Source organism: Macrobrachium nipponense, chromosome 28 (assembly GCF_015104395.2).
Source record: "Macrobrachium nipponense isolate FS-2020 chromosome 28, ASM1510439v2, whole genome shotgun sequence".
In the NCBI taxonomy this organism is placed as follows: Eukaryota; Metazoa; Arthropoda; class Malacostraca; order Decapoda; family Palaemonidae; genus Macrobrachium; species Macrobrachium nipponense.
The window spans coordinates 11687011-11714667 of NC_087217.1; the positions used below are offsets into that span (position 1 = coordinate 11687011).

A 27657-nucleotide genomic window follows, 5' to 3' on the forward strand; every position below is an offset into this window, starting at 1 on the left:
GCAAGGAAATATGAAATAAAGCATAACAGTAAGTTTGATGAGTGAGAAAATAATCGTATACAGACAGACTCTCTCTCTCTCTCTCTCTCTCTCTCTCTCTCTCTCTCTCTCTTTCCTCGTCTCTCTCTCTCTCTATCTCTCTCTCTCTATTATCTCTCTGAGAAAATAATAGATAGGAAACAATGACTGAATATTGCTTGAATGCGATATGGCAAAGTTTTGGCCTGACTGAAGTGTGGAGTGACTTTGACACCGACTTACAAGTTATTCCTGGTCATCTCACAGTCATGGATAGACATCAACTTCACAGCCGAGAAAGGGCAATCGTATACAAAATAAATAGGTATGGAAAATGCGAAGTGCGGGCCTATGTTGTCCCATAAAAAAAAGTTCATTCGCTTGGACAGCTGTAAGATTTAGGAGAGCGAGAGAGAGGAGAAGAGAGAGAGATAGAGAGAGAGAGAGAGCCGAGAGACGAGAGAGGAGAGAGGAGAGAGAACCGAATAGGACGGAGATTAACCCGTCTTACGCCGAAGCGGTGAAAAAAAAATTGTTTCCCGTGTGCCGGAGGTGTTTCAGAGTGAGCGCGGAAGCGGAAAAAATATTTTTTTCAAAAAATCACAGCGCGCTTAGTTTTCAAGATTAAGAATTCATTTTTGGCTCCTTTTTTTGTCATTGGCTGAAGTTTAGTATGCAACCATCAGAAATGAAAAAAATTATCATAATCATATATAAATAATGTGATATATGATAGCGCAAAAACGAAATTTCATATATAATTGTATTCAAATCGCACTGTGCGCAAAACGGTTAAAGGTAACAAGTTACTTTTTTTTTTTTCGTTGTATTTTGCACTAAATTGCAATCATTTTTGGTATATAAACCATTGTAAAAACGATAAAAGCAACACAGAGCAATATATCACAAAATATGCATGAATTCGTAACGCGCGGACGTAAACAAATATTTTTTTCAAAAATTCACCATAAATCCAAATAGTGTCCTAGAGACTTCCAATTTCTTTCAAAATAAAGACAAATGATTGAATATTACTATACTGTAAGAGTATTAGCTAATAATTGCAGTTTTTGACCATATCTGAAGAGTTAAAGTTGACCGAATGTTGAATTTTTTTTATATATATATTTTTTATATGCAATTATTTCGGAAATAAGAAAAAGCTACAACCTTAAAATATTTTTCGTTTTATTCTACATGAAATTGCGCACATTTTCATATATAAAACTCTATGAAATGCCTAATGTGAAACGGAGCAAATATTCCGAGAATGGTACGTACGCATTTCAGAGATTTGTGGCGGAGAATCCGCGCGCGGAGGGAAGGAAAGATTTTTTTTTTAAATTCACCATAAATCTAAATATTTTGCTAAAGACTTCAAATTTGTTTCAAGATGAAGATAAATTACTGAATATTACTAGACTGTAAGAGTTTTAGCTTACAGTTGCATTTTTCGACCATTTCGGTAGAGTCAAAGTTGACCGAACGTGGTTTTTTTTCTATTTATCGTGATTTATATGCAAATGATTTCAAAAATTAGAAAAAGCTTACAACACCCTTCAATTATTTTCTTTTTTGTTGTATTCTACATGGAAATTGCGCACATTTTCATATATAAAACTTTATGTAACGGCTAATTTAAAATGGTGCAAACATTACCACAATCGCACGTATGATTTTTTCGGAAGAGTTACCGAGCGGACGTAAAGAAAATGTTATTTTTTTCATAAATTCACCATAAATCGAAATATTGTGCTAGAGACTTCCAATTTGCTGCAAAATGAAGGTAAATGCTTGAATATTACTAGAATATAAGCGTTTTAGCTTACAATTGCGTTTTATGACCATTTTGATAGTCAAAGTTGACTGAAGGTTGAAATTTTGGCAATTATCGTTATTTATATGAAAATATCTCAAAACTGATAAAAGCTACAACCATGGGTTGTTTTTAGTTGTATTGTGCATTAAATTGCGCACATTTCCATATATGAAACTTTATATAACGGCTAATTTTAAAATGGTGCAAACATTACCACAATCGCATGTATGATTTTTTTCGGAAGAGTTACCGCGCGGACGTAAGGAAAAAGTTTTTTCATAAATTCACCATAAATCAAAATATTGTGCTAAAAACTTCCAATTAGTTGAAAAATTAAGGTAAATGATTGAATATTACTAAAATATAAGAGTTTTAGCATACAATTGCGTTTTTTGACCATTTCAGTAGAGTCAAAGTTAACCAAAGGTTGAAATTTTGGCAATTATCGTTATTTATATGAAAATATCTCAGAACTGATAAAAGCTACAATCATGAGTATTTTATTGTTGTATTCTACATAAAAATGCGCACATTTTCATATATAATACTTCATGTAACGGCTAATTTACAATGGTACAAAAATTATGTCAAAGTGACGAAATAATTTCCGAGATGTGTCACAGATACTTTTTAGTGCGGCAAGAAAGAAATTCGCGCTTGCGCGCCTGCGCAACGATTGTAAACAAAACAACACCATGATCCGTGAACTCCCAGCATCCCCCAAGGCGCGTGATTCAAAAGTTTTAGGCTGGTAGGCCTATAAGTATTTTTCTGCGAATTTTAAAAAAAACTTTTGTAAGTCGACGTAAAATACGTCCAGTCGGCACACGGGAGACAAAAAATGTCGACGTAAAATACGTCCAGTCGGCGTAAGAGGGTTAAAGTACCTGGGAATGAAAACCCCTTATAATCTTATAATTATAGCCTCGGGGTTTGTCTCAAGGACATTCAAAGGTCTGTCACACACGGGCAGTTGTTGTTTTTGTAAAATTAGCATAAGAGCAGATCTTTAAAAGCCACGCCATATGAATTGACGATGTCCTATATGAAGATGCAGGAGATGAAGATGAAATATCAAAGATCAGGAAGATGACGAATATGATGACTGCCTTGATGGCAAAGAATTCAGAGCAGCATTTGATGATACGGACACGGAGAGCGACTTTGGAGGATTTTAGTTTATTAATTTTATGCATTTTTTTTTACTTTAATAAATTTTCACTTACCTGCGTATCCTAAAATGAAAATAATAGTTCAAGTAACAAATGTTTCTTTTACTGAGTAAAACAAAAAGTAAAAAATCCTTTGGTGTTGTGCCTTAATCAACTGATTTGGAAATTATAGATGGTTAGTCTAGAACAGTTAAACATGTATAAACCAAAATAATGCAAATGGCGCACGATCGCTCTTTTGTATTTTAAAATACAATAGTAATATGAGAATGCATACAATATTATTGGATATAGTGAAGTACAAGTAAAGCATAACTTTTTAAAAGATCTACTGTTTTCCTCCGGTAGTAACTATAGACGGTACGCTAATTTTATACCGCGTGTATGATGCGACCCCTTTAAAATTAGCTTCAAAATTAGGTTTCAAAAGTCGCATAATATGTGAGTATATACGGTACATGGTGACATAATTTGTAAATTCTTGAAAGTTATGGATGATGTATTTTTGATTTATGCACCCCTCCTTTAAGTTCTAATATATTTGGATGTGCATGTAGGTAGTAGAATGGGTAGACCATACAGGTGAGCAGTAGTTTTGTATATTTTTTCTACTTAGCCATTGATTGTCCTTGCACGGCATCCTTAATTCAAAATTCGCAGTAATGCGGCTGTTGCCAAGAAGGGGGTGGGGTGACAGGCTCCGTCCACTGCAACAGAAGCGTGGAAGCAGTGATGCAAGTACTATTGGGATGATAGTGGATGGAAGATGCTTTGGGTCTTACATTAATAACTTGAGGAGAATAGTCTTAGGAAGGCAGCCTCCTATGCCAAGTAGGGCCTCTTTGAGTAGAGATGCTTCTCCTAAGCCTAAGACAGACTCCGGTCTGAATCTTCCCTCTACTCCTGGACATAATTTCTCTGATCCTCAGTCCTCCTGTTCCTCCACGTACTCCCATGCTCAGCTCCCATGCTTCTGAACCCGACACCATTGCCAGTCTCGTGGTTTCCAGTGATAGTGTGTCAAGTGGTGTTTTAGTGGAGGAGGTGGCTTCCCGTTCCATCTGGCTCCTAGACAAAGGTCACTGTTGCCAAATCCCAGGCTTCGACCAATTGTCGTTGGAAAGGCATGTCATTGGTTTCGTGTAGGAAAGGCATGTCATTGGTTTTGTGTAAGTGGTGTGTGTGTGGAGGAAGCGGCCTCCTGTCCCGTCTGTCTCCTACACAAAGGTCTTTGTCCCACTCTCCTGACCGGGGAGAAGACACACCTGAGGTCCAAGGGATCTGATGGGGTTTGCCCACAGGTTGGTGCCCCCTCTGTTGATCCTGTTGCTAGATCCCAAGCTTTGACTGGCTGCCATTGAAAGGCATGTCACTGGATGTGCGCCACTTGTCGTCTAACTCGGATTCAGACTCTGACTCCTGCTTTTCCATTACCGGTCAAGCATCACAGGGAATAATACCATTGACAACCCTCTTCCCTCATGTAGCAATGGTGTGGATCTCCCAGTTTTCACTGTTCTCGCTCTGTTCAGCTGCCAGCACACCCATGGGATTCTCCTGTTGTTGTCTCCCAAGGATTCAAAGTGCCAGAAACATCGGCCTAGGGACCTATCTCATCTTGAGCTGTCCACTCCCGAGAGCCCAGTTCAGACTCCCATACTCCCACACCTGGTACCCACACAACCAAGTCTTGCTGCTGCACGCCAGGCACCTGTTCCGGTGCATCCAGCTGCAGACTCACAGCTCCCTGCTTATTCGTTAGTTCCCTTGCAACCCTTTAAGGATACTGAGTGATCCCATGCCCTTGCCAGCTTTTTATTTCAAATAGTCATAGATTTATTTATCTGTATAAGAAATTCTTACATCTAGGCATATAAATGTGTGTAAAATGTATGAATAACATAAGCATTTTATATTCAGACATGTATGAATTTAAAATAACATAAATGTACATGTACCCTCTAAAAAAATATAATAATAATTTTATGTCAAAAGTAGTTTTCACTAATTTGGCTCTTATTATGGTACAACAATGTGCTTTTATTCTCTAATTAGTGATAAAATAATAAATATTTACTAATAACTGGTTACTCAAGAGAATCATTACTAGGATTTTCAAGAACTCAGAGTAATTGAATCCAGTAGTAACCGATTACGTGCACTCCTCACTAGTGGACTAGGATGCCTTCGCTTTAGTTTGCACTGCCAGGCGAGCTGGAGGGTTGAGACTAGATACTTGGATGCAGTGTCTCCATCGCGTGGTTGTCACGATGACGTAATTGCTGAGGCATCTAGGACAGGGAGTGTGTATTGTAAACCACTTTAATCTTCTTAAAGGGATCCTGCAGGGGGGTCACTGGTTGTTCCTCATCACCAGGCTGCTCTTTTTCTTTTTATTATAATATATATGACTAAATTAATTTTTTTTCTTGATTGGCGTGGTGATATTTCCCTCAATGATGCTCTTGATGGCTTGCTCGTCTTCCTTATACATCCGGTTGAAGTGCCCTTTGTAGAAAAGCTTTATGGGCTTCTGGGATGTTGGGTGTGAGGTTCCCGGAGGTACCGGCTATCACAACATCAACGGCACAATTAGTGTGTCCGTTGCCGATGAGGACCTGGGCTGTGGATTTTAATTTCCTGTGCATGTCGTACCAGGAGCAGCAGTGTGAAAGAGCCCTCCTACAAAGATAATGGTGGTGGAGTGCTTGTACCTCTCAGGGCACTCGGTCTTTCCATTCATGCACATACCGTGCAGAACCAGGTGTGTTGCTGTTCAACAAAGATATAGTGGAAAGGGTGGTGGTGGTCTTGGCAATGTTCTATCGTAAAGGAAAGGCAGCTGTGATTGTGGAATGCACAACATAGCTGCTGTATCTCATCCTGGGAGTTGGGACTGACAAAGGTGTCCTCGATGTAGTGCACATACATCCTTAGTTTGCTGGAATTCTGGAAGACCCTCTCTTTGACGGTGCCCTTGTAAAAAGTATTGAAGAGGACTCCAAGGGGAGAACCCATTCCCTTTCTGTCAATCTGGGTCTACATGCAGCTGTGGTGGTCGGAGAAGGGGTCCTTCTCAGTGCAGATTTCCAGCAGGGCACAAAGGACATGTTCAGGGATGTTCAAGATTTCTCCCAATATGAAAATCGGCCAGATATTAAGAAGGATAGCTGATCCAGAGAAGCAAGTACATAATAAGAAAAATAGAAAAGATAATGTATATGATTAATTTGCTGAATTCTGCCATTTTATTCAACAGAATTTGCTTAAAAGAGGGTCCTCTTCCAAAATAATAATACAGGCGACCCTCGGTAAGCGGCAGGGGTTCCATTCCTGGCCATCGACACTAAGCGATTTTCGACACTTGATAAAATGTTTAAGATGACTTTGAAACATTAATATAATTTCAAATATTAATACAATAATGGAATGATAATTTCAGGAATATTTGGTATTTAAACTTTCAAGATAGGCAGTTATAAGCATTGTTAGGGGGGGTTTTAAGTATTCAAGGATTCCAGCTATATTGTGTGTGTGTTACGCATCCCTCACAGATAACAGGGTGGTTCACTACGTATAACCAGAAAAAACAAGAAGTTGCTGTATGCCCTTTATTTTTAGTCGATTGAGAAATGTGCGAAGAACCTTCAAACATCTAGACAACTCTTTCAAGATCGAGGTTTCTAAATCTCCAGAAATCCCAGTTGGTTCTGACATGGGAGATTTTTTATTTGCGGATGATTTTCAATTCTTGGACTTAGGGTTTTCTGTTTCCCAAGAGTCTAAATCGGCATACAGACGATTCACAAGTTCCTCTCTCTTTCATCATGTTCGGCCAGTCAATGGATGAGCCTTCTAGAGACTCCGTCATGAGTCGAAACCTTCATCACGGGCAGATTGCTTGTGAGAGTTCTCCAATTCTTCCTCAAAGCTAACTCGGAGAGGAAGACTCAACCGGACTGTGTTGTTTATACTGTCACTCTGGGGGTATAGTCTGATCTCCAACAGTGGATCCCCAAAGGAAGATTTTCTCGGGAGATCCCTTCTCCCTCTGAGCCTGGATCTACACTTCTATTTTGATGCTTTGGATCTAAGCTGGAGAGCCCAGCTAGGGAATCAAGAGGTTTTGGGGACATGGACCCATTAGGAAACAACCTTAATATCAGTGTAAAAGAACTAAAAGCCATTCATCCAGGTCATCTACATTTCTCTTTGTCAATTCGTAACAATAGTTGTTCGTGCAGACAACACCATGGCTCTGTCATATACTATTAAATAAAGGGGGCACCCATTCCTTTTCCCTCTCCCATACTGCAAAGGAACTTGTTTGGGTCCACCTAAATTTAGTGACCCTGGTCAATTGCTTCATCCAAGGGAAATTAAATGTCCTGGCAAATGAAGTGTGCCATGTGGGCAAGCTCTCCATAGATTTGTTTGCCCCTCAAGAAACCATTGTCTTCCTCTCTTATGATCTGCAGCCCCAGATCCCATGGCTTTGGTGTTGGATGCCATGCTGTTAGATTGGTTGGGTCTAGACATCTATGCCTTCCCTCCATTCAGCTTGGTCAGGGAAGTACTAAAGTTCATGTCTCACCACCATGTCCTGATGACACTTGTTACTCCGTTCTGGCCCAAGAAGTTATGGATCCTGGATCATCTTTGTCTACTGATAAGATTTCCTGAGGCTGCTTTCCCAAAGACCGTTGCTACTCGGATAGCTACACTTCAGTGGGTACCTCTAAGGGTGATCCACTCTCGGTCTGACATGCTTCAGACTCGGGGAACTTGTCAGAGCGAATGGTTTTTCAAGAGCAGCTGCGGAAGCTATTGCAAGGTTTGGGCTTTCATCTAATCAGGGTCTTAATGATCTCAAACCCTTCAATACCTCCAAACAGAAGTCAAATTTAGTGTCTTGGAACTTGGATGTAGTCCTTAAGTGGCTTATGGGTCCTCCTTTCAAGCTTCTCGGTTCCGCTTCTCTCAAGAACTTTTTATGGAAGACTTTTTCCTAGTAGCCCTGGCTATGGCTAAACTACATTCAATTGAAAAGAGAATAGGCTTCTTCCAAGGCAATGATGGAATTTAATGGATACACTGGGCCTGGATGAAGAGGAAAGAGTTCTTTGCCCAGTCAGATCCCTGAGGTACTGTCCACATAGGACTGAGAAAGTCAAAGGACCTTCTAGTAACCTCTGGTATTTTTCTATCAAGAATCCTTCTCGCCTTTTTTCTAAGAATGCCCTTTCGTATTTTACTCGACGTGGTTCGGAAGTCACGTAAAGCCGTTGGTCCCGTTGCTGAATAACCATTGGTTCCATGCAACGTAAAAGCACCATACAACAACTTTACTAGTGACCTGATCTCCGAAGCACATTCCTGGATTCAGGTTAACACTAACCTTGATCAAAGTTAAACTCTTGAAGCCAGAGCAATTGCAATCTCTCATCTACAGTCAATTTATTCCTCTTGGCTTTCTTCAGTCGCCTTTGGAGGGGCAAGTTGACCTTCGTGTCTTATTATATTGGAATCATTATTGAAAAATGCAGTATCCTCCATCCTTTTGGTAGTGGCTGACATGGTGTCTGGGGGAAGAAACATAAGAGAGAGACCCTCTCTCTTCTGTCTTTTCGCCTTGTAAGGATGTCAAGTTTTGTGGAGCTTGGGGGTTACATCATACCCAGAGGGCCCACCAGTCTGTTGGATGGGTAGTGGTTGTGTTTTATTGTGTCAGAATTGGTGACAGGTGTTGTCTGGTTTGTTGTTGTGGTACTGTGCCCAGGGCAAGGGCAAATTTTTTTTTCCTATATTATCTTATCAGCGATCAGTCATATCCTCTGTTGCAAGACTCCCACTGATGTAGAGGCAACTCCCGGCACACTGCCGCGCCACCACAAGGTTAAGATGAGCACCAACCAGGGCAGTAATCACCTGCTGTAGCTCTCTTACCAGATGAGGAAGCAAAAAGCACTGTTTCAGTGTTAGCCACCTTTTTCTATTTCAGGTTATTAACGTAATGTGGTAAATTAGAATAGTCCATTCATCCCTCCCCCCTTGCAATGTGGGATTCAGCTAAGTATTTACTTGGTAAGTTGTGTATAAAAATTACATTTTTAAGATAAAACCAGATTTTATATAATACTTAGCAAGTAATTACTAAATCAGGGATCTCCCTCGTCCCCTTTGATTTTTCATTAACTTTGTGGCCATAAATAAGAATGGCCCTGTATAGCTACTGTGCTCCCACACTCCCATTAGAGTGGAAACCCCCCCCCCCCCCCCCCCCATCCAAATATAATCGTTAACTAATATACTTGATAAGTATTATATAAAATCTAATTTATATAAAATGTCATATTTGTGCTTATCAAAATGTTTTGCATTCATGGGACAGCTGTGTCTAACAAAATGATTTGCTCATAAAAGTTCCAGAGCATTAAGGATGTTTCTGTTGGCCTCTTTAGGAAGAGTATGTTCGTACAATAGAAATTGAGAAGGGATTAGGTAGACTGTCCTAGATTACAGATTTACTGTAAGTGCAAAGTAGCCTGCAGGTGCATTAAACTGATCATTTGTGTTTACTCTGGTGTACATTGTTTTTTCCACATAATTTGTTGATCATTTGCATGTGGTGATTTACATCTAATATTATTGTGGACTAGGGTTGGTATCCTGACAAGTTCTTGACAGAGGCTTTTTTTCTTGCTTTATTGATCATTTGCATGTGGTGATACTCTATTATAATGGACGAGTTGGTACCCTGACGATCTTAGTTCTTGACTGAGGCTTTTGTCGTGCTTTATTGATCATGTGATTATGGTGATATTCCTATTACAAAGGACAAGAGTTGGTATCATTACAAGGCCTTGACTGAGGATTTTTTTTTTTTTTTTTTTTTTTTTTTTTTTTTTTTTTTTTTTTTTTTTTTTTTTTTTTTTTTTGAAGAATAGTATACCATTTATAGGTGTCCTTTCAAGTGAAATTTATTTAAGGAATGTTTATTTAATTTAAATAAGCAGTTTTATTCTTTTTTGTGGAATATAGGTTTTAGGCATAATGTTAGCAAGGGAAGGCTAATTCAACCACATTTTGCTCTCTGTCCACTGCTTTCTTTGTTGATGAGGATGAGGATAAGAGAGGTCCTTTTAATTATGATGTCGTATTTTTCTTGCATCATAATATTAATTCAAATGTAGTGACATTTAGTTCAATGAAAGTTTCATGGTTAAAAAAGATGTTTTTGAAGTTGCTTTTTTCCACTAATATTTTTGGTAGTTATACTAAAAACAAATTTTAAGGATTCCATTTTATAAATGTTATGGAAGGTATTATAGAATTAATTGTCAAATAAATTTGTTTGTTTCTAGGTCCACCTCCTGCATCCTTACCAACGATTGTAACCTCTGTCTTGAACACGAGTGAGCAAGCTGAATGGTGGAATGCAGCATACACCCTCTTCACCAATCGTGCTCATCACAGATTAAACAAGTTACGTATGATCCTACAAAGGGGCCTGGAAGTAATCCGTGCCATAGGAAATCATGGGATTGATCTCATCTTGATGGCACATCTAGCCCAGAGTTTCACAAAATGGGTAAGTTAAGTAGATAGTTTTTTTTTTTTTTTGTAAAGTTTTGACTTAAGACTTTTGTCGTGAATTTTGTCAAATTGTAATAAATACTTGGAAAATAAAAAAGATTTGAAATTTTGAAAGCCCATGTAAGGGATGTAAAAGCCAAATGCAAATATACTTTAAATTTCATTAAGTTGTCACACAATTTGGGGAGCTGACAGATCAGCTGTGACAGTGCTGTGCAAAGCAGATGCTGTAAGATTGTGGATATTAGATTTATAGTTCAGCCTCTGTTGTAAGAGTATGAATGTCAGATGCACAGTTCTGCCTCAAAACTTTAAATCAGCTTCCAATTAATAATGATTGATAATGAACTACAATGTGCTGGAGCTTTTAAATCATCCTCAAACTATTGCCAAGTTTAAAGTAGTTAGCCACCTGTAACTCTTCATGGCAATGGTAGTGCATAATGCAGTCCAAGTACAGGCAAGTGATTCGCAAGCAAAATCTTTGCAATTTGAATATAGAATTTCCACCAATAAGAGATCAACTTCTTTTATTTAATTATGTATAAGATATGAACTTGACATATAAGAGGTGAAGGTTCACACTATGCAGTATGTACAAATAGATCAGGTCCATATGATACCATCTCTAAACTGTAAACAGTGTGCAGTGAAGGTTCACTCTATGCAATATGTGTATGCTGGTAGATCAGGCCCGTATGATCCAGTCTTGATATGTGCTTACTGTAGAGTAACACTAACAGTTAAAATTATTTTCTGCAAATGTCCTAAAAATAATTTGCACCCATTTTGAAAATCAGTCAGAAGAGTTGTTAATCCCAAAGTTGTAATTAGATTTAATCAAATAATCTAAGCTTTAATAAAAAACTAAATAAATTAACTCAGTTGCCAGGTTGAAGTACCAAATAAAAATAATGAACGTGGTCTGCACATGATCTGGCACTAAATGTTCTAAGCATCACCTTTGTTCATAACTACATTAATTATTGCCTTTTGACTTTTTCCTGTCTTCCCCTCTCCTTTTCTGTTGTTCCTGTTTATATATATGTATGTGTGTGTGTAAATATATATTAATATATATATTGTATATATATATTATATATATATATTTTTTTTTTGTGTGCGTGAGGATATAGTACTGGATTTGAGTTCTGGAGCCCTTTATATATAGTTCCTCCCAAGGTTAGGGCAAGTTAGTGATTTTCTAGTTCATGATCTTAGTTAATACCATGAATTTTGTCCTTTGGATTAAGGAAAGATTCCAGTGACGATGTGGTCTCTTTTACAGGCACAAATAGCAAAAAGTGATGGAAGTTGTCGCAGCGAGGTGGAAGCCTTAGAGGAAAGAGCCAAACATTACTGGGACTGTGTATTGAATTTGTGTCAAAAAGTTGGACGTAACACCAACACCATTGTTCTCAGAAATAGGCTGTTTGTTGTACAAAGGTAATTAAAAGCTAACAGTGGTTTATTTTTATAGTTTGGTGCACTTTTATATTATTATTTTTTTTAGCTTTTATTCTCTAAAAATTCAATGGAAAATGACTTGAAAATTAAGTACTGGAGATTTTAATCCATATTGGTATTTTTATGTTATTGCCTTTTAAAGCATGTTATATTACTTACCTGTATTGTAATCTAGTAGAGTTCTTGTGTAATTTTTGTTAAGTAGTCCTTGTTTAGTTTTTTTACCTTGTTATAAACTTTAATCTTTTTTGTTTTGTTATAAATTTTAATCATTAATTTGTTGTTATTAATGATGAAGTTTTCTCAAGATTTTAGTGTGTGCATGAAAAAGATAAATTTCATTTAAAACTATCATGGTTAATTGCAAAGGTAGTTAATAATGAGCATCAGAGAATATGTTAAGTGTTGGGTTTGAAATAGGTGTTAGTGAATAATGATGTAAATAGGTCTGTTTTGTCTAAGGTAAGAAGAGCACCGTCTTCACTGTCTTCTTCGTCTATATATAGATATCTGGATTAGAAGGAATGGTAGTAAAATACTGAGTAAAGCAATAGAGGTTGTAAAGATAAAGATAAAGGCAATGATATTGAGCCATTATGAGTTGAGACATGGTAAATGCATATATGTACCATTTTATTGTGGTACTTAGTCCTATCAACATTCTTACTCCTTGCTGAATGGAAAAAATGGATGAACACTTGCAGGAGGCCATAGAACTGGTAAGAATTTAAGGTTAGTTATACGAAGACTTTTCTTTCTTTTTCAGTGAAAGTTTAAGTCCAAGTGAAATTGAAAAAGTTCAAGAGGAGGGAAAGTATTTCCTTGCCATGAGGTTGGTTCATGCAGGAAAGAAACAGGAGGCCATACAAGCCCTGGGAAATCTGAAGAGTCCAGAAGCTTCGTATGAAAGGGCAATGGTAAGATAACCACGTTTTAATCGCTTGAATAGTGGATTAGGGTTTATTGTATGCTTTAATGATTGAGTATATGAGGTATTGATAGGAGATGAACTTGAAAAACTGATGAAGGATCAACTTATTAATGTTTGCTTATGTTCAAAATACTATTTCAGCTCTACAAAGAACAAGCTCAGGGACTATTAACTGAAAGTTGTGCAGAATCTTTAACACCAGAAATGCGATCACAGTACACAAGTCTCTTACGGCAAGCACGAGATACGCTCTACCTCACCCTTGACAGATTACGCATGCCAGGTATGTATTGGGTTTATTGGTTAATTGAAAATGGTATGAATAATTGTAGATGGTAATGAAGGTTATTTTATGCACCATTTTTTGCCCAAGTTGATTTACCATCTGTGTTGTACATTTCATGTTATTTTTATCTCCTCTTAATCATCCAACTCCTTATGCTGTTATTTTTGCTTAAAAGAATAAAATCCTTCATGGAAGGTCTATAGGAGAGTCAAGGAAATAGGACACGCCACTTTTTAAGCTGAATTATTGTTAAATTAATGTAGAATTACTGCTCTTATTTTGAAGTAGCTTATTGAGACAAAGTCAAGCTACCAGTTTCATGGGTTGGCTGAGGGATTTTTTTTTTTTAATGTATGATAAAATATGATAAGTATAATGAAGTATGATAAAACTGAGGAAGTTAGAGACGTAGATGGGAAGGTATTAGGTCAAAATTAAAAGTAAGAAAGAAGTCTTATGAGACTATTGTTGCCTTTTGTTTTAGTAACTTTTGATATATAAGGAGTTTTCTGATTACTAAGTTAAGAGAATATGTAGACTTAAATGCATAAATTTCAATTGTTTTTGTCTTGCTTGATGTATAATAAACTGAACCAGATGACTTTACTTTTATACCTTTTTAATACTAATTATTAAAAAGGTATAAAAGTAAAGTCATCTGGTTTAGTTTATTATACATCAAGCAAGACAAAACAATTGAAATTTGAGTCGACTTATTCTCTTAACTTAGTAATGCCTCATTTTATGCACCTGAAATGCCTCATGATCTAGAAAATCTAGGAGCAACATGAAAAATGACACAAGAGAATATAGCATTAATTTAATGACTGTGGAGACAATCTAATTTGGTGTTGTATGTATAAATAACTAAAAGTTTGTTTACTCTGTAAGGGCTGGGATTCGTTATTATTATACATAGTCATTTGTGTGAAGAAAAGTCTGCTTTATAATTCTGTAGTATTATCCATTAGATATTATTTTTCTAGCTGAAAGAGCTTTTTATAAGTAGTAATCTAGGAACCAGTTATATGGGTTGTATGTTTGGCATAACATCTTTGTAACCTCCAATTTTTAGTAGCTCTTGATTGAACTTGACACAGACCTCAGCATTATATGCCATGGTAATTTTGTTTTGAGGGAACATGGGTGGGAAGGCTTGCTTTACTGTAAATAAAGTAAGGAAATTAGAACATTTTTTAAAGAAGTTAAGTAGTATTTGTGCGCTATGCAAATACTCTGTAATATTCAACGTTTTCAGTCATATATTTCCTTATTGCTAAAAGGGGTAAAGACAGAGTGCCCTGTTTCAATGTTAGGTAATGTTTTTCTCTACAATTTTCATTGTATTTGCGTGTTTCTATAATATTTTATATTGATAAGAAGCATGTATAGCAAAACAACTCATGTTGAGAGCATTTGATTTATGTGTTGAAATGTTTTATTCCAGACATTGACCGGTGTCATCCTCTAAACACAAAACTAAGCCAGCAGCTAGAGGATGTCGAGAAAAGATTATCTCATATTACCCTAAACCCAGATGTATCTGTGCAAAGGGAAGATGACACAGAGTCCCTATCTGATGAATCCCAGTCTCGTCTTGATCTCACAAATGGACATGTGAATAATGGGTCCCAGGCCTTGCACATGTTCAGCACTCCTGTTAGGGATAACAGGAATGGTTCTAGAATAACCAGACAGGTACAGAACTACTCATTCAATTTATATGGGAAATGAACTTTTGAATTTTTTGTTAACCAAAGAGCATGCTCATTGTGGAGCTGTTCATTTTGTTTATAGGGGGAAATGAACTATTGTGTAATCATATTTCTCTTTAGCTCGGTGTTTTTCTCTACTATTGTAGTTAGTTATTTAAGTTCCCTGATTGGTTGGAAGAGTAATTTCCAGGTTATTGAAGTGTTAGAGAAATATTCACCATAATGAATTATATATTTTCTGGGGTAGATAAGGCATTATATGTGCATGTTGAATTGTTTTGCGGTTGGAAAGGGAGTTAAGGTCAATTTAATTAATGTGGGTCATAGATTGACCTTTATTTAAGAAATGAAAATACACAGAATGATACAGTAAAGTACAACTTATGCTACATATATCTGATTAATGTATGAGCTGTCATTCCCAGAATTTCGTGTTATGTTTCCTGGAACATACTGGTAATTTAGTTATGATAATTTATAATTGTTGGAAATAAGAAATGCAAGTTGCATGACATCAGAACACAGTAACACCTGGTAAATTAGGATTGTCGTCTTTTAGTCTATGTGATGTGTAAATGTAAAATATTTCTAACCTCTTTCTCTTTGTACATGGCTTTGATAGGGATCAAGGATCCAGGAAGGGGTCAGTTGCATCATAAGTTTTGGAGGCACCTGCTTGAGCTACAATTGCTTATTAGTTGCATGATTTTCTGCAAAATTTAAGAATTAGCTGATTAGATGTATTTCAGAATTTGGTTTCAAAGAATTACTCATGGTAAAAATCAGTGCTAAGTATGAGAGATGGCTGTTTAGAAATGGTAGTAATTTTATTTATAAGAGACTAGGTAATAAAAATTTATACAGCAGTATATAGACTCTGTAAGAAGTTTAGTATGTATTAGCATCATAGTCCTGAGTTAGTCAAGCCAGGTTTTGACTTCTGGTTGCATGTAAGACCATGGAATTTATTGGTCGTGGATGTGGATTACCATAATTACAGGAGTGGAGCCTTATGTTCTCAGAGAGCCAAATTATACTGAGAACCACCTACTTACTTAACTGTTCATGAGTCTACTGCTGCTTACTGCTCATTGTCGAATATCTGAAGCTTGTTTGCTTGGCAATTGTAATTGTTCATACACGAAACAAACCTTCGGTCTTAACATTAGGATTTACTAGCGCCAAGCTGGAAACCGGTAGAATTAAAATTACACTTGTGAGATCCAGGGACTAATGGCATCTATACCAGGTCACGGGGCATGTATACCCAGAATGCCCACGGCTACCTGTGACCCATCAGTTATTTTCCTACCGCCTTTAAGATAAGACGTGTTACTGTCTATCTCATTTAAAGCCGGTTTTTCAGTTTGCCCGTTCTTTATCCATTTCATTTTTTATTTTTCATTCCTTTTCTTTCTCCAAGTGTGATCAGTGTGTGGTAAGAGTGTATACGTGGTATGATGGAGAATTTTGCCTCAACATCGGGATCGTCTACCGCTTCGAAGAGGAGACAAAGGAAATGCCCAGGAGTCAGTGGCTTCCCTTGTTCTAGGTTCCTAACCTCGGTGTCGACGGATCCTCATTCAACGTGTAGTAGGTGCAGGGAAAACGTATGTACGGTTACTAATCCGTGTTCTGTTTGTCGCGGTTGGTCGGTGGAACAGTGGAAGAAGTTCTATGGGAAAAGCCAATACAAAAGAAAGGGGGTGACGCCATCTTTGGATGACCAAACCTTACCGGCTTCTTTTGTATCGGTAATAAACCAGGCTGCTCCATATGTTTCTCCACCTGCTTTTGAATTGTCTCATACCCCTTCGGTTTCTCCTAGCGGTTCTGTATCGGAAACGTCAGGAGGGGCCTTGGGTAATTTTATGAATAATTTGCACTCTCCTTTGTTCCCAGCAAGTAGAGGGGGAGATCCGCCATCTTTGTTCCAGGCTCCTGCTACTCAAGCGCATAGGTTAGATGGTACGTGGTCAGCGCTAGGCCTACCAGGCGTACCAACCTTGGATGGTCTGCTTGCGCATTATATGACGTCACGGTTCCAGCAGGGTCCGGCAGCGCTGAATGTTCCTCATCCCCCGGGCTTGCAATTTATGGGAATTAATGCCGCTGCTTCACCATCCCACTCAGTATTTACAGCGATGCAGAACGTGGGAGGTAATTTGGCAGCAAACGTGCGGTTACCAGCAGAAACCTCTCAGTCTCTCCCTACGAGAGGGATGACGTCACAACATACGTCACACTCTGAGATGGCAAGCGTGATGACGTCACAGACCGATTCTCGGCCTTTTTCGCTGCACCCAGACGCTAATACGCCTTCTGACCCGTCAATGCAAACTGTAATGCAGAAGTTACAGGATATAGAGGAGAGAATGAATAAGAGAGGCAAAAAGAAAAAGTGTGATTCGCCTTCTTCGTCTTCTTCCTCTAGTTCGGCGTCATCGCTAAGTCCGATAACGTCACGGCGAGCGCCAGTCAAGCGTTGGAGGAAGATTCGGGAGTTCTTAGCGGATCCTCGGGCCAAGAGGAGAAGAATCAATTCTTCCTCTTCTTCGGACCAAGACTGTCATTTCCAAGTCAGCAAGAAGGTCGGAAAATCAGTGGCTATTAAGCACAAGGTTGGCAGACGAAGCCGTTCGCAAGAGTCCGAACAAGCGAGAGAGGTGACGGCCGGCGAGCTAGCGGCCGAGGCGGAGTTGCCAGTTCGGATCGCAAAAACTGCGATACCTCTGGTAAAATCGACGTTGGCGGCGAAAGGTGCAGCAGAGGATGGAATGCAGGTCCCAGTTTCGCCCGTAAGGCCGTTCAAAAATACGTACGAAGGACGATAAGGCTCCTATTAAAAGTACAAAAAATAGAGAGTTGGCAACCTCGGCGGATACGTTCGTGGAAGGCAGTGTCCGTCTGGATAGAAGGCCGAGGCCGGGCTCGCCGACGCTCGAAAACGATGCCAATGCTAATAAAGACGAACTTACCTCTGTCTTAAGGGAGCCTTCATCTTGGAGATCTAGACGAGATTCTCGCTCTAGATCCGTGAGCAGAGAAAGAGTGAGACGTTCTCGTTCCCCTGCTGACTATCTGAGATCGAGCCAACAGCGGCCAGCAAAGATCAAAGAGGCGCGGCCGTAGGGGCAGGCGGCCGTGGAATTCCGGGCCGTCTGTCAGAAGATAGACGCGAGACAACATCTCTCGTGACGGAGAGTGGTACACTAGAGTCCGGAGGAAGGAGAAAACCAAGAGTTTCTGGCCTCGTATGCAGAGGTTATTGATTTGATTCGTCAATTCAATAGCCTTTCGGAGAAGACAGAAACACCGGCCAGTATGCTTCCTCCTGGAATTGACATGGCGTTTGGACTAAAGAGGGATACCAAGGTGTCGTATGAATTGCCTTGTTCGAGTCATGCGGAATCGGTCTTGCAACACGTAAACGCAAAGATTGCAGGGAGGGATAATTCCTTAAGATCTAATAGATCATTTAAATTTATTCCCCCTCCAATGATAAAGCAAAGGAAATATTATACGACACCGAAGGTCCCTTTGCTGTCTAGACAAATGAACCCTAATGTTGTAAGATTAAGGCCTGGATTAACCTTGGATCAGGTTAAAATGGAGTGCCCTTCGATGACGTACCAAGAGGCTGCCACGTTAGAAGCAACAGCTTCTTCTGTCTTTCAGGCTGCGTCCTGGTTAGACCTTTGGTCAACAGCAGTGGCGAAAATTGCATCCTCGGAAGCAACAAAGGAAAGTAGTGATGAACCATTGTTCATTAGATTACTACAGTCAGGTCCAAGGCGATTGCGTACCTGACAAACGTAAGTGCCAATGTTTGGGCAAATATCCTGCTAATTAGGAGAGATGCAGCATTGGCTAGACTAAGCCGCAATGTGGATTTGGATTCCCTGTTAGCAATGAGGAATGGGGATATCTTGGAATCGCAACTACTGTTGCCAGAGGTCATACTGGAAGAAGCGATAGATAGAAGAAGGATGGACACTAACGATAGGTTGGTGCAACAGGCAGTTAGGAAAACCTCTAACAGTCAAACTATTCCTTTGGAGGGAAGACAACAGCAGATGTCTCGAAAGAACCAGTGAGACATAGCATCCCTAATAGAGTCACAAGACCCTCTTCCCCAAAGAGGATAACTCATCGGCCCTTTCACAATAGAAACAACAGAGGAAGGGGCAATAGGGGAAGGGGGAGAGGCGCAAGAAGATAGGATGGGCGCCTCCCATCACTCGGCCACACCAGTGGGGGTTGCCTGGCAAATCACTGGAAGGTGTGGCAGGAACTAGGGGCAGAGCAGTGGGTGGTGGATGTTCTCAGGATCGGGTATTTGATTCCGTTCGAGGTAACCCCGCCCCTGACAGATCAAACCATTACCCTACGTCACTTATGCCCGCAAATCTCAGAAGGCCACTATTCTGCAGGACGAAGTGAAGAAGATGATGGAAAAAGGCAAAAAGGAGCTGTGCAACAAGTATGCAGTCCGACAAAAGGCTTCTACAGCAGGATTTTCCTGGTACCCAAAGCCAACGGGGAGTGGAGGACAGTAATAGACCTGTCAACGCTGAATCTGTTTATAAGGGAAACAAAACCAGTTTCAAGATGGAAACTCCGAAAACGGTTCACAAGCAGTCAGAATCGGAGACTTTATGCTGACAGTCGCATCTTAAAGGACGCATACTTTCAGATACCAGTCATCAGTCTTTCAAGGAAATTTCTCCGCTTCAGTCTTTGCAGGGAAAGCTTTCGAGTTCAAGGTCCTGTGCTTCGGATTGACAACGTCTCCTCAAGTTTTACAAGAGTGTTTCACCCTCGTGTTGGCTTTGGGCGCATGCTCAAGGGGATCAGGCTTGATAAGATATATCTGGACGATTTGGCTGGTGATAGCAAAGTCCAGGGAGAAATTACTCAGGGACAGGGCGGCCCTCCTGCAGCTTTGTCACAGCCTAGGTATTGTGGTGAATCAGCAGAAGTCGCAGCTGGATCCAAGTCAACGTTTTGGAATATCTGGGAATGGTGCTAGACAAAACACAAGCCAAAGAGTTCCCGACAGACCAAAGAGTAGAGAAATGCAAACAAGTGGTGAATGCCTTTCTGGGGAAAGCAGAACACAGCCAGCAAGACAGTGGCAGGTGGTGCTGGGAATCCTAACCTCCCTGGAGAAGCTAGTACCACAAGGAAGGCTACACTTCGGTCCCTACAATGGAGATGAAGGAGTTTTGGTCACCAACAGTAGATCACCCGTACGAGCAAATTCCCTTTGTCGGCAGAAGTGAGGAAAGACTTGCTGTGGTGGGTGGACGACGACAATCTGACAGTGGGTGTCCCCCTTCAACAATCCTCCCCAGACCTCTTGCTGTTCTCGGATGCGTCACTAGAAGGCTGGGGAGCCCATATGGAGGAGTTGATGGTGTCAGCAAAATGGAGTTGCAAGGACAGAGAACTCCATATAAACGTGCTGGAGTTTGAAAGCAGCTTTCCTGGCTTACAAGAATTCAGGGAGAGAGTAAAGGGACACTCAGTGGTATTGATGTCAGACAACACCACAGTAGTAGCTTATATAAACAAGCAAGGAGGCCTAGTTTCTCGGCAGTTACATGTGATGACAGTTCAACTTCACCAGTGGGCTATAGAGAACCTGGTAGACATCAAAGCCAGGTATATTCCGGGAAAAAGAAACATAGTGGCCGACAAGTTGAGCCGCAAGGGATCAGATTCTGGGAACGGAGTGGTCCCTACACCAACAGGTAGTGGACAGGATGCTCATGTTGTGGGAAGGACCGATCATAGACCTATTCGCAACCAGGTACAACAAAAAGTTGGAAGTGTATTGTTCAGTAGTCCCGGACGCAGAGGCAGTAGCAGAAGATGCGCTACAACACCCCTGGGACAATCTGGACGTGTACGCATTTCCTCCATTTTGTCTAATCCGTCAGGTTCTGAACAGGGTAATGCGGTCTCAGAACCTCAAGATGACCCTGGTAGCCAGTTATGGCGCCGAAAGCAGAGTGGTTTCCAGACCTACTGGAACTCCTAGTAGATGTGCCAAGAGAGTTTCCTCCATGGAGCAACCTTCTGTGTCAGCCTCACGTGGAGAGGTACCACCAGTCGGTGAAGTCCCTATCGCTTCACGGGTGGAGACTGTCAAGTATCTCCTCCGAGAGCGAGGGTTTTCGCAGAAAGCAGCAAACTCAGATGGGCAGGTAATATCAGAAAATCATTCGCGACAGTATACCAAGGGAAAGTGGTCAGCATACTGTGATTGGTGTCGTAGGGGGAACGTGTCTCCACTCGGTACCACTATTCAGCAGTTAGCAGACTTTCTGATATATCTCAGAACAGAAAAAACATATGTCTGTATCTGCAGTGAAGGGGTACAGGGCTGCTCTAGCCTCAGTCTACGAATGAAAGGAGTGGACATCTCGGCTTCATGGGAGTTGGCCATGCTGATGAGGAGCTTTGAACAGTCATGCCCACAAAGGAGCTAAAAGCCCCAGATTGGGATCTGACCAAGGTACTGAGTAGTCTGACAAAAACCCCCCTTACGAACCACTAAGGCAGTCCACGGATAGGAGCCTGACCCTGAAGACAGTCTTCTTATTGGCCCTGGCTTCAACCAAAAAAGGGTGGGGGAGCTCATGGCCTCTCATATCCCATAAAGCACTCGAGAGGTTGGAGATCAATGGTGTGTGAGTTTGTCCCAGAATTCGTGGCAAAGACCCAAAATCCAACAATAGTAGACGGCAGATTCGACTCCTTTACCATACCTTCCTTGGCAGACTTTGTAGACAACGACAAAGCTGGAAATGCTCATGTGCCCCGTCAGGCACTAAAGGGAGTACTTAAAGAGAACAAGGCACCTCAGGCCGGGGTGGCCAGAGGTTGTTCGTAAGTACAGGACGGAACAAGAAGGAAGTGTCCAAGAATACAATATCATTTTGGCTAAGGGAGACGATCAGAAATGCTTATACTGCAGAAGACAGAGGGTCAGATAGCCAGGTGGGAGCTAGAGCTCATGACATCAGGGGTGTGAGTTCTTCCCTGGCACTTAACCCTCTTACGCCGGAGCCCTAAAAATCAAAACGTCTCCCGTATGCCGGGCCTGGTTTGGAGTGAGCGCGGAAGTGGAAAAAATAATTTTTTAAACAAAAAAGTTACAGCGCGCGTACTTTTGAAGATTAAGAGTTCATTTTTGGCTCCTTTTTTTGTCATTGCCTGAAGTTTAGAATGCAACCATCAGAAATGAAAAATATCATTATCATATGTAAATAATGCGATATATGGTAGCGAAAAAAGAAAAATTCATACATAATTGTATTCAAATCACGCTGTGCAGAAAACGGTCAAAGCTAACCAGTTACTTTTTTTTGCGTTGTATTTTACACTAAATTGCGATCATTTTGATATATAATACATTGTAAAACAATAAAAGCAACACCGGAAAAATATTATCACAAAATGATGTACGAATTCGTAACGAGCGGACGTAAAAAAATGTTATTTTCAAAAATTCACTGTAATTCTAATAATGTTCTAGAGACTTCCAATTTGTTTTTTTTCAAAATTAAGAAAATGATTGAATATTACGATACTGTAAGAGTTTTAGATTAGAATTGCAGATTTCGACCATTTCGGACGAGTTAAATTTGACCGAATGTCGAAATTTTAATATATATTTTTTTATATGGACATATTTCGAAGATGGAAAAAGCTACAACCTTCAATTATTTTTTATTGTATTCTTCATGAATTTGCGCACATTTTGATATATGAAACTCTATAAAAAGGCTAATATGAAAAGGAGCAAATATTAGGATAATGCCATGTACGTATTTCGGAGACTTGCGGCCGCGAATCGGCGCGCGGAGTGAAGGTAAATATATTTTTCAAAAATTCACCATAAATCACAATATTGTTTTAGAGACTTCAATTGTTTCAAAATGAAGAAAAATGACAGAATATTACTAGGCCGTAAGAGTTTTAGCTTACAATTGCGTTTTTCAACTATTTCGGTAGAGTCAAATAATTGACCGAACGTGTGGTTTTTTTTTTCTATTTATCGTGATTTATATGTCAAATATTTCGAAAAAAGAGAAAAGCTACAACCTTCAATCATTTTTAGTTGTATTCTACATGAAATTACGCACATTTTCATATATAAAACTTTATTTAACAGCTAATTTTAAATGGTGCAAACATTTCGACAATCGCACAAAAAAATTCCTGATTTTTTCGGAAGTTACCCGTGAAAAGCGAACGTAATGTTTTTTTTTTCATAAATTCACAATAAATCGAAATATTGTGCTAGAGACTTCCAAGTCGTTGCAAAATGAAGGTAAATGATTGAATATTACTAGAATATAAGAGTTTTAGCTTACAATTGCGTTTTTTTTCGACCATTCGGTAGAGTCAAAGTTGACCGAAAGTGAAATTTTTGCACTTAACGTTATTTATATGAAAATATTTCAAAAATGATAAAAGCTACAACCATGGGTTGTTTTTTGTTGTATTGTGCAGGAAATTGCGCACATTTCCATATATAAAACTTTATGTAACGGCAAATTAAAGGGTGCAAACATTAGGACAATCGCACGAAAAAAATTTATCGGAAGAGTTATCGCACGAACGTAAGGAAAAAGTTTTTTCATAAATTCACCATAAATCGAAATATTGTGCTAGAGACGTCCAATTTGTTGCAAAATGAAGGCAAATGATTGAATATTACTATAATGTAAGAGTTTTAGCTTACAATTGCGTTTCTCGACCATTTCTGTAGAGTCAAAGTTGACCGAAGGTTGAAATTTTTGCACTTATCGTTATTTATATGAAAATATTTCAAAAACTGATAAAAAAGCTACAATCATGAGTATTTTTTAGTTGTATTGTGCAATGAAATTGCGCACATTTTCATATATAATACTTCATGTAAAGGATAATTTAAAATGGTGCAATAATTATGTCAAAGTGACGAAATAATTTCCGAGATGTGTCACATACTTTTTAGTGCGATAAGAAAGAAATTCGCGCTTGCGCGCCTGCGTAGCGATTGTAAACAAACAACGCCTTGATCCTGTGAACTCCCCAGCATCCCCCAAGGGCGCTGATACAAAAGTTTTCGGCTGGTAGGCCTATAAGTATTTTCCGCGAATTTTAAAAAACTTTTTTGAGCCGACGTATGATACGTCCAATCGGCATACGGGAGACATTTTGACTCGACGTTTAATACGTCCAATCGGCGTAAGAGGGTTAAGAAGAACATGTCTGTGGATAAAATTCTGAAAGCTGGCGTGTGGAAGCGCCGAACAACTTTCACCTTATTTTATTTGAAAGATGTTGCCCATAGATCCTTGGACACCTTTTCCTTGGGTCCAGTGGTGGCGGCCCAACAAGTGATATAGTTCATCCAGTGCCCCTGGCGGGGGTTAGTTTGCGTCTAGTCTAAGATGAAGGTATGAAAGTAGAATGAATGGGATGACTGTCTTTTTTCTTTACTACTTTCTTCCTACTCCTTTAACTACGGGCAATATGAAGGAGAGTACCGTCATGTGCTGGAACGGACTAGATGCAGGTGAGATGGTCAGCCATACTGTGAAGCTATCTTAGCTGATGATATACTTTTCAGTAGCAACACACCCCTCTGGATAATAAGGAAAAGAGGGGTGAAGGTGGATCCAGTCGCAAGGGACAAGAGTAAACAGTAGAATGGTATCTACACCCAGTGGGAGGAAACCAATAGATCCGCTTATATCTTTGGTCCTAGGTTCATTGTCCATTCTCTAGAATTCCCTATATATTCGGAAATGGATAAGGTGGCAAACTCCCAGTCAGTTGTAGAGACTTACCTCCCTCCAATAGTAAGTCTATCGTAATGTTAAGACCGAAGGTTTGTTTCGTGTATGAACAAATACCAAATTTGTAACTAATTTGTATTTTTCATAACTAACAAACCTGAGGTCTTAACATTAGGATTTACTAGCGCCAAGCTGGAAACCGGTAGAATTAAAATTACACTTGTGAGATCCAGGGACTAATGGCATCTATACCAGGTCACGGGGCATGTATACCCAGAATGCCCACGGCTACCTGTGACCCATCAGTTATATTTCTAACCCAGTTTAGACTGCTAGAGGGGTGGTTCGAGGTGGGCCTTTAACTGTTAAGACCTCAGGTTTGTTAGTTATGAAAAATACAAATTAGTTACAAATTTGGTATATTTCTTCGGTCACCCATTTGTAGCACATTTCTATTTTTAGTATTAATTGTTCGTATTCCAGGCCTTTTCTACTTTTTTGCTCATTAATGTTCCCCCAGGGCTTGAATTGCCAAGAAGTCTGTTATAGTTGGTCTTGGGCATAATAGTACTTGTTGGTACACGTAGAATACCAAGTGTTAGCTACCTATACAGTGATATAGGTAGTTAACACTAGGTGGAGTTTAATAAATTCTTGTTCTTTTTATCGCCACTGGGCTACTATCACACATGACCTTCACATTACCTGCGCCACAGCAAAGTGCTCAGTCTGCTTTGCACCTGTGGAAATGGCTCACAACGACTTGCCATGAGCCAGCCCCAGAAGGAATGGAGAATTTGGTTGGTTGCAGAAATGTGAAAGGTGTGCATCATATCATACTCCTTAAAGGAAGTTTAAATGATGAGAGAGAGCTCATTTTTAAGCTCTCTTGATGAGTTAGGTTTCAGTAGGGGTATGTAAGGAGGAGATTAATGTACATCATTCCAGTATAAATGACGGTGTGTTTCCGTCCTTGTCTGAGCAGGTTCCACATTTTCGTCAATACTCCAAAAGCAGTGGACTTTAGGAAATCCTACTTCAACTCCTCCAATGGAGGCAAAGTCTCTTCTATGGGAGAGAGTTCACTGAAACTTGACATGAAGTAGATATAGCTACTGAAATTTCCTTTCTGATTATGGAAGACCTAAGGAACAGTCTTCTGCTTTACATGAGAGATAACATCTGGTATTGAAGGAACCCAAGTTGTATGCACATTTTCACCAGTAAGGTGCCATGATTGGTTGTCAAGTCTTTGGTTTTGCTAAAATATGAGGATATACGGTTGGTGATAGACAAAGAGTACACCTAAGGGCCTGCAAAGAGTACATCTAAGGGCCTGATTACCATACATTAGATAGTGTAGTCTTCTGTCTTAAGGTCACTATGGAGGGCCATTCTGCAAGTAACATGCTGATGTCTGCAACCCTTCACATTTATTTTGATACCTATTTTACCATCCCACTCCATACCTGCCATGCTTTGTGATCAGAATGTCTACATTCAACCAGTCCATGCAACACCAAATATGCATGCTGACTTGTCTGCCTCCCTGATAACTACTACTCCTACCCATTCATTTGGTAGTCTGTTACCAGTTTTTCTTTTATTTTTAATTTTTTTTTCTTCAATTAGATGCCATGCAACAGCAGTTATGGCAAATTAATGAAGTGATTTTAGGATGTATCCATTGCCAGTTCCCTTATCACCTGCTGCTAGTGGCTCTCAGCTTGGCTATTGCAACCATATCTTGTAATTCAGTGCTGCCAGACCTGCCCCTTTGAGTTACCACAGCAGATGTAGTGCCCCTGTAGCAGGAAAGACGAAGATATCATAGTCTTGGGTCCCAGTCATGAATGGATTTCTTACTGTGTGGGTCCCACACCAATTGTACAGGCAGAGGTACCTTCTTAGCTGTGTAGGAGATTTTTCCTCTCTCTCTCTGACTCACAAATTTATCCTGAAGGATGATGGGCCACTAATGTGTGATCTTGTGATATTTCCCTTACTGTGGAGCACATACTGGGGGGGGGGGGGGGGGGGGGGGGGGGGGGGGGGGGGGGGGGGGGGGGGGGGGGGGTGGGGGGGGGGGGGGGGGGGGGGGGGGGGGGGGGGACACTATATATTTTATGTCACAAAGATATTTAAAATAATGTTCATAGTCAACGGTGGACTTTTTTAGTATATTAAACCATTTCCATATGTTATTACTAAGTAATTTATAACTATTTTACCATAACACCATTCTCAGTTTGGTACTGAGTAACCAGATGGGTCCATTGCCAGTTCAGCAGACCAGGCTTTCATAAATCAAGTTAATTGATAAGTATAAAAAACAATTCAGATATATATGATCCTGCATTTTGCATAAACAGCATGAATTGTGAAAATGGTGGTGTGTTGGTTTTCAAGTTGTGCAGTCTACAAGCCAGAGTTGAAAGGATTATAGTGGATTTACATATAATTGTGACTTGTTTATTGTCTTATAGGAAGCCCGTCCAAGCCCAGAACGTTTAGATGCACAAGTGAGGGCATTAACTGAAGTTCAGGAGCACAGCTTAAGAAATCTGGAAGAACAGAATAGCGCTTTGAGATCTCAGAATGAAGAATTAAGAAAGCTCTGTGCTACCATAAGCAAGGAGTCTAACCACAGTGCTTCAATGTACCGTGAAATGTTGGAGCAGAATAAAACTTGTTCTCAAGAAGCACTGAATTCAATATTGTCTGCTATTCATAATCTACAGGTAAGTGAAAAATTCAAGGTTTTAATAATTGTTCCCCTTCAGTTTTTTTTGCTAGTGTTCTTGTTTAAGTGTTGATGATAGACCATTTTCTGTAGGGTTTTCAAGCTGATGG

At 39.7% G+C, this 27657-nt stretch overlaps 1 protein-coding gene across 1 annotated transcript in view; it reads left to right on the forward strand.

Annotated features, from left to right (window-relative positions):
- Positions 1 to 27657, forward strand: part of LOC135201419 (ranBP2-like and GRIP domain-containing protein 4) — a 279898-nt gene that overhangs the window by 30157 nt on the left and 222084 nt on the right. The window contains 6 exon segments of the mRNA XM_064230328.1: positions 10374 to 10600; positions 11894 to 12051; positions 12839 to 12989; positions 13145 to 13286; positions 14737 to 14987; positions 27291 to 27545. Coding sequence (XP_064086398.1) covers positions 10374 to 10600; positions 11894 to 12051; positions 12839 to 12989; positions 13145 to 13286; positions 14737 to 14987; positions 27291 to 27545 — 1184 coding nt within the window.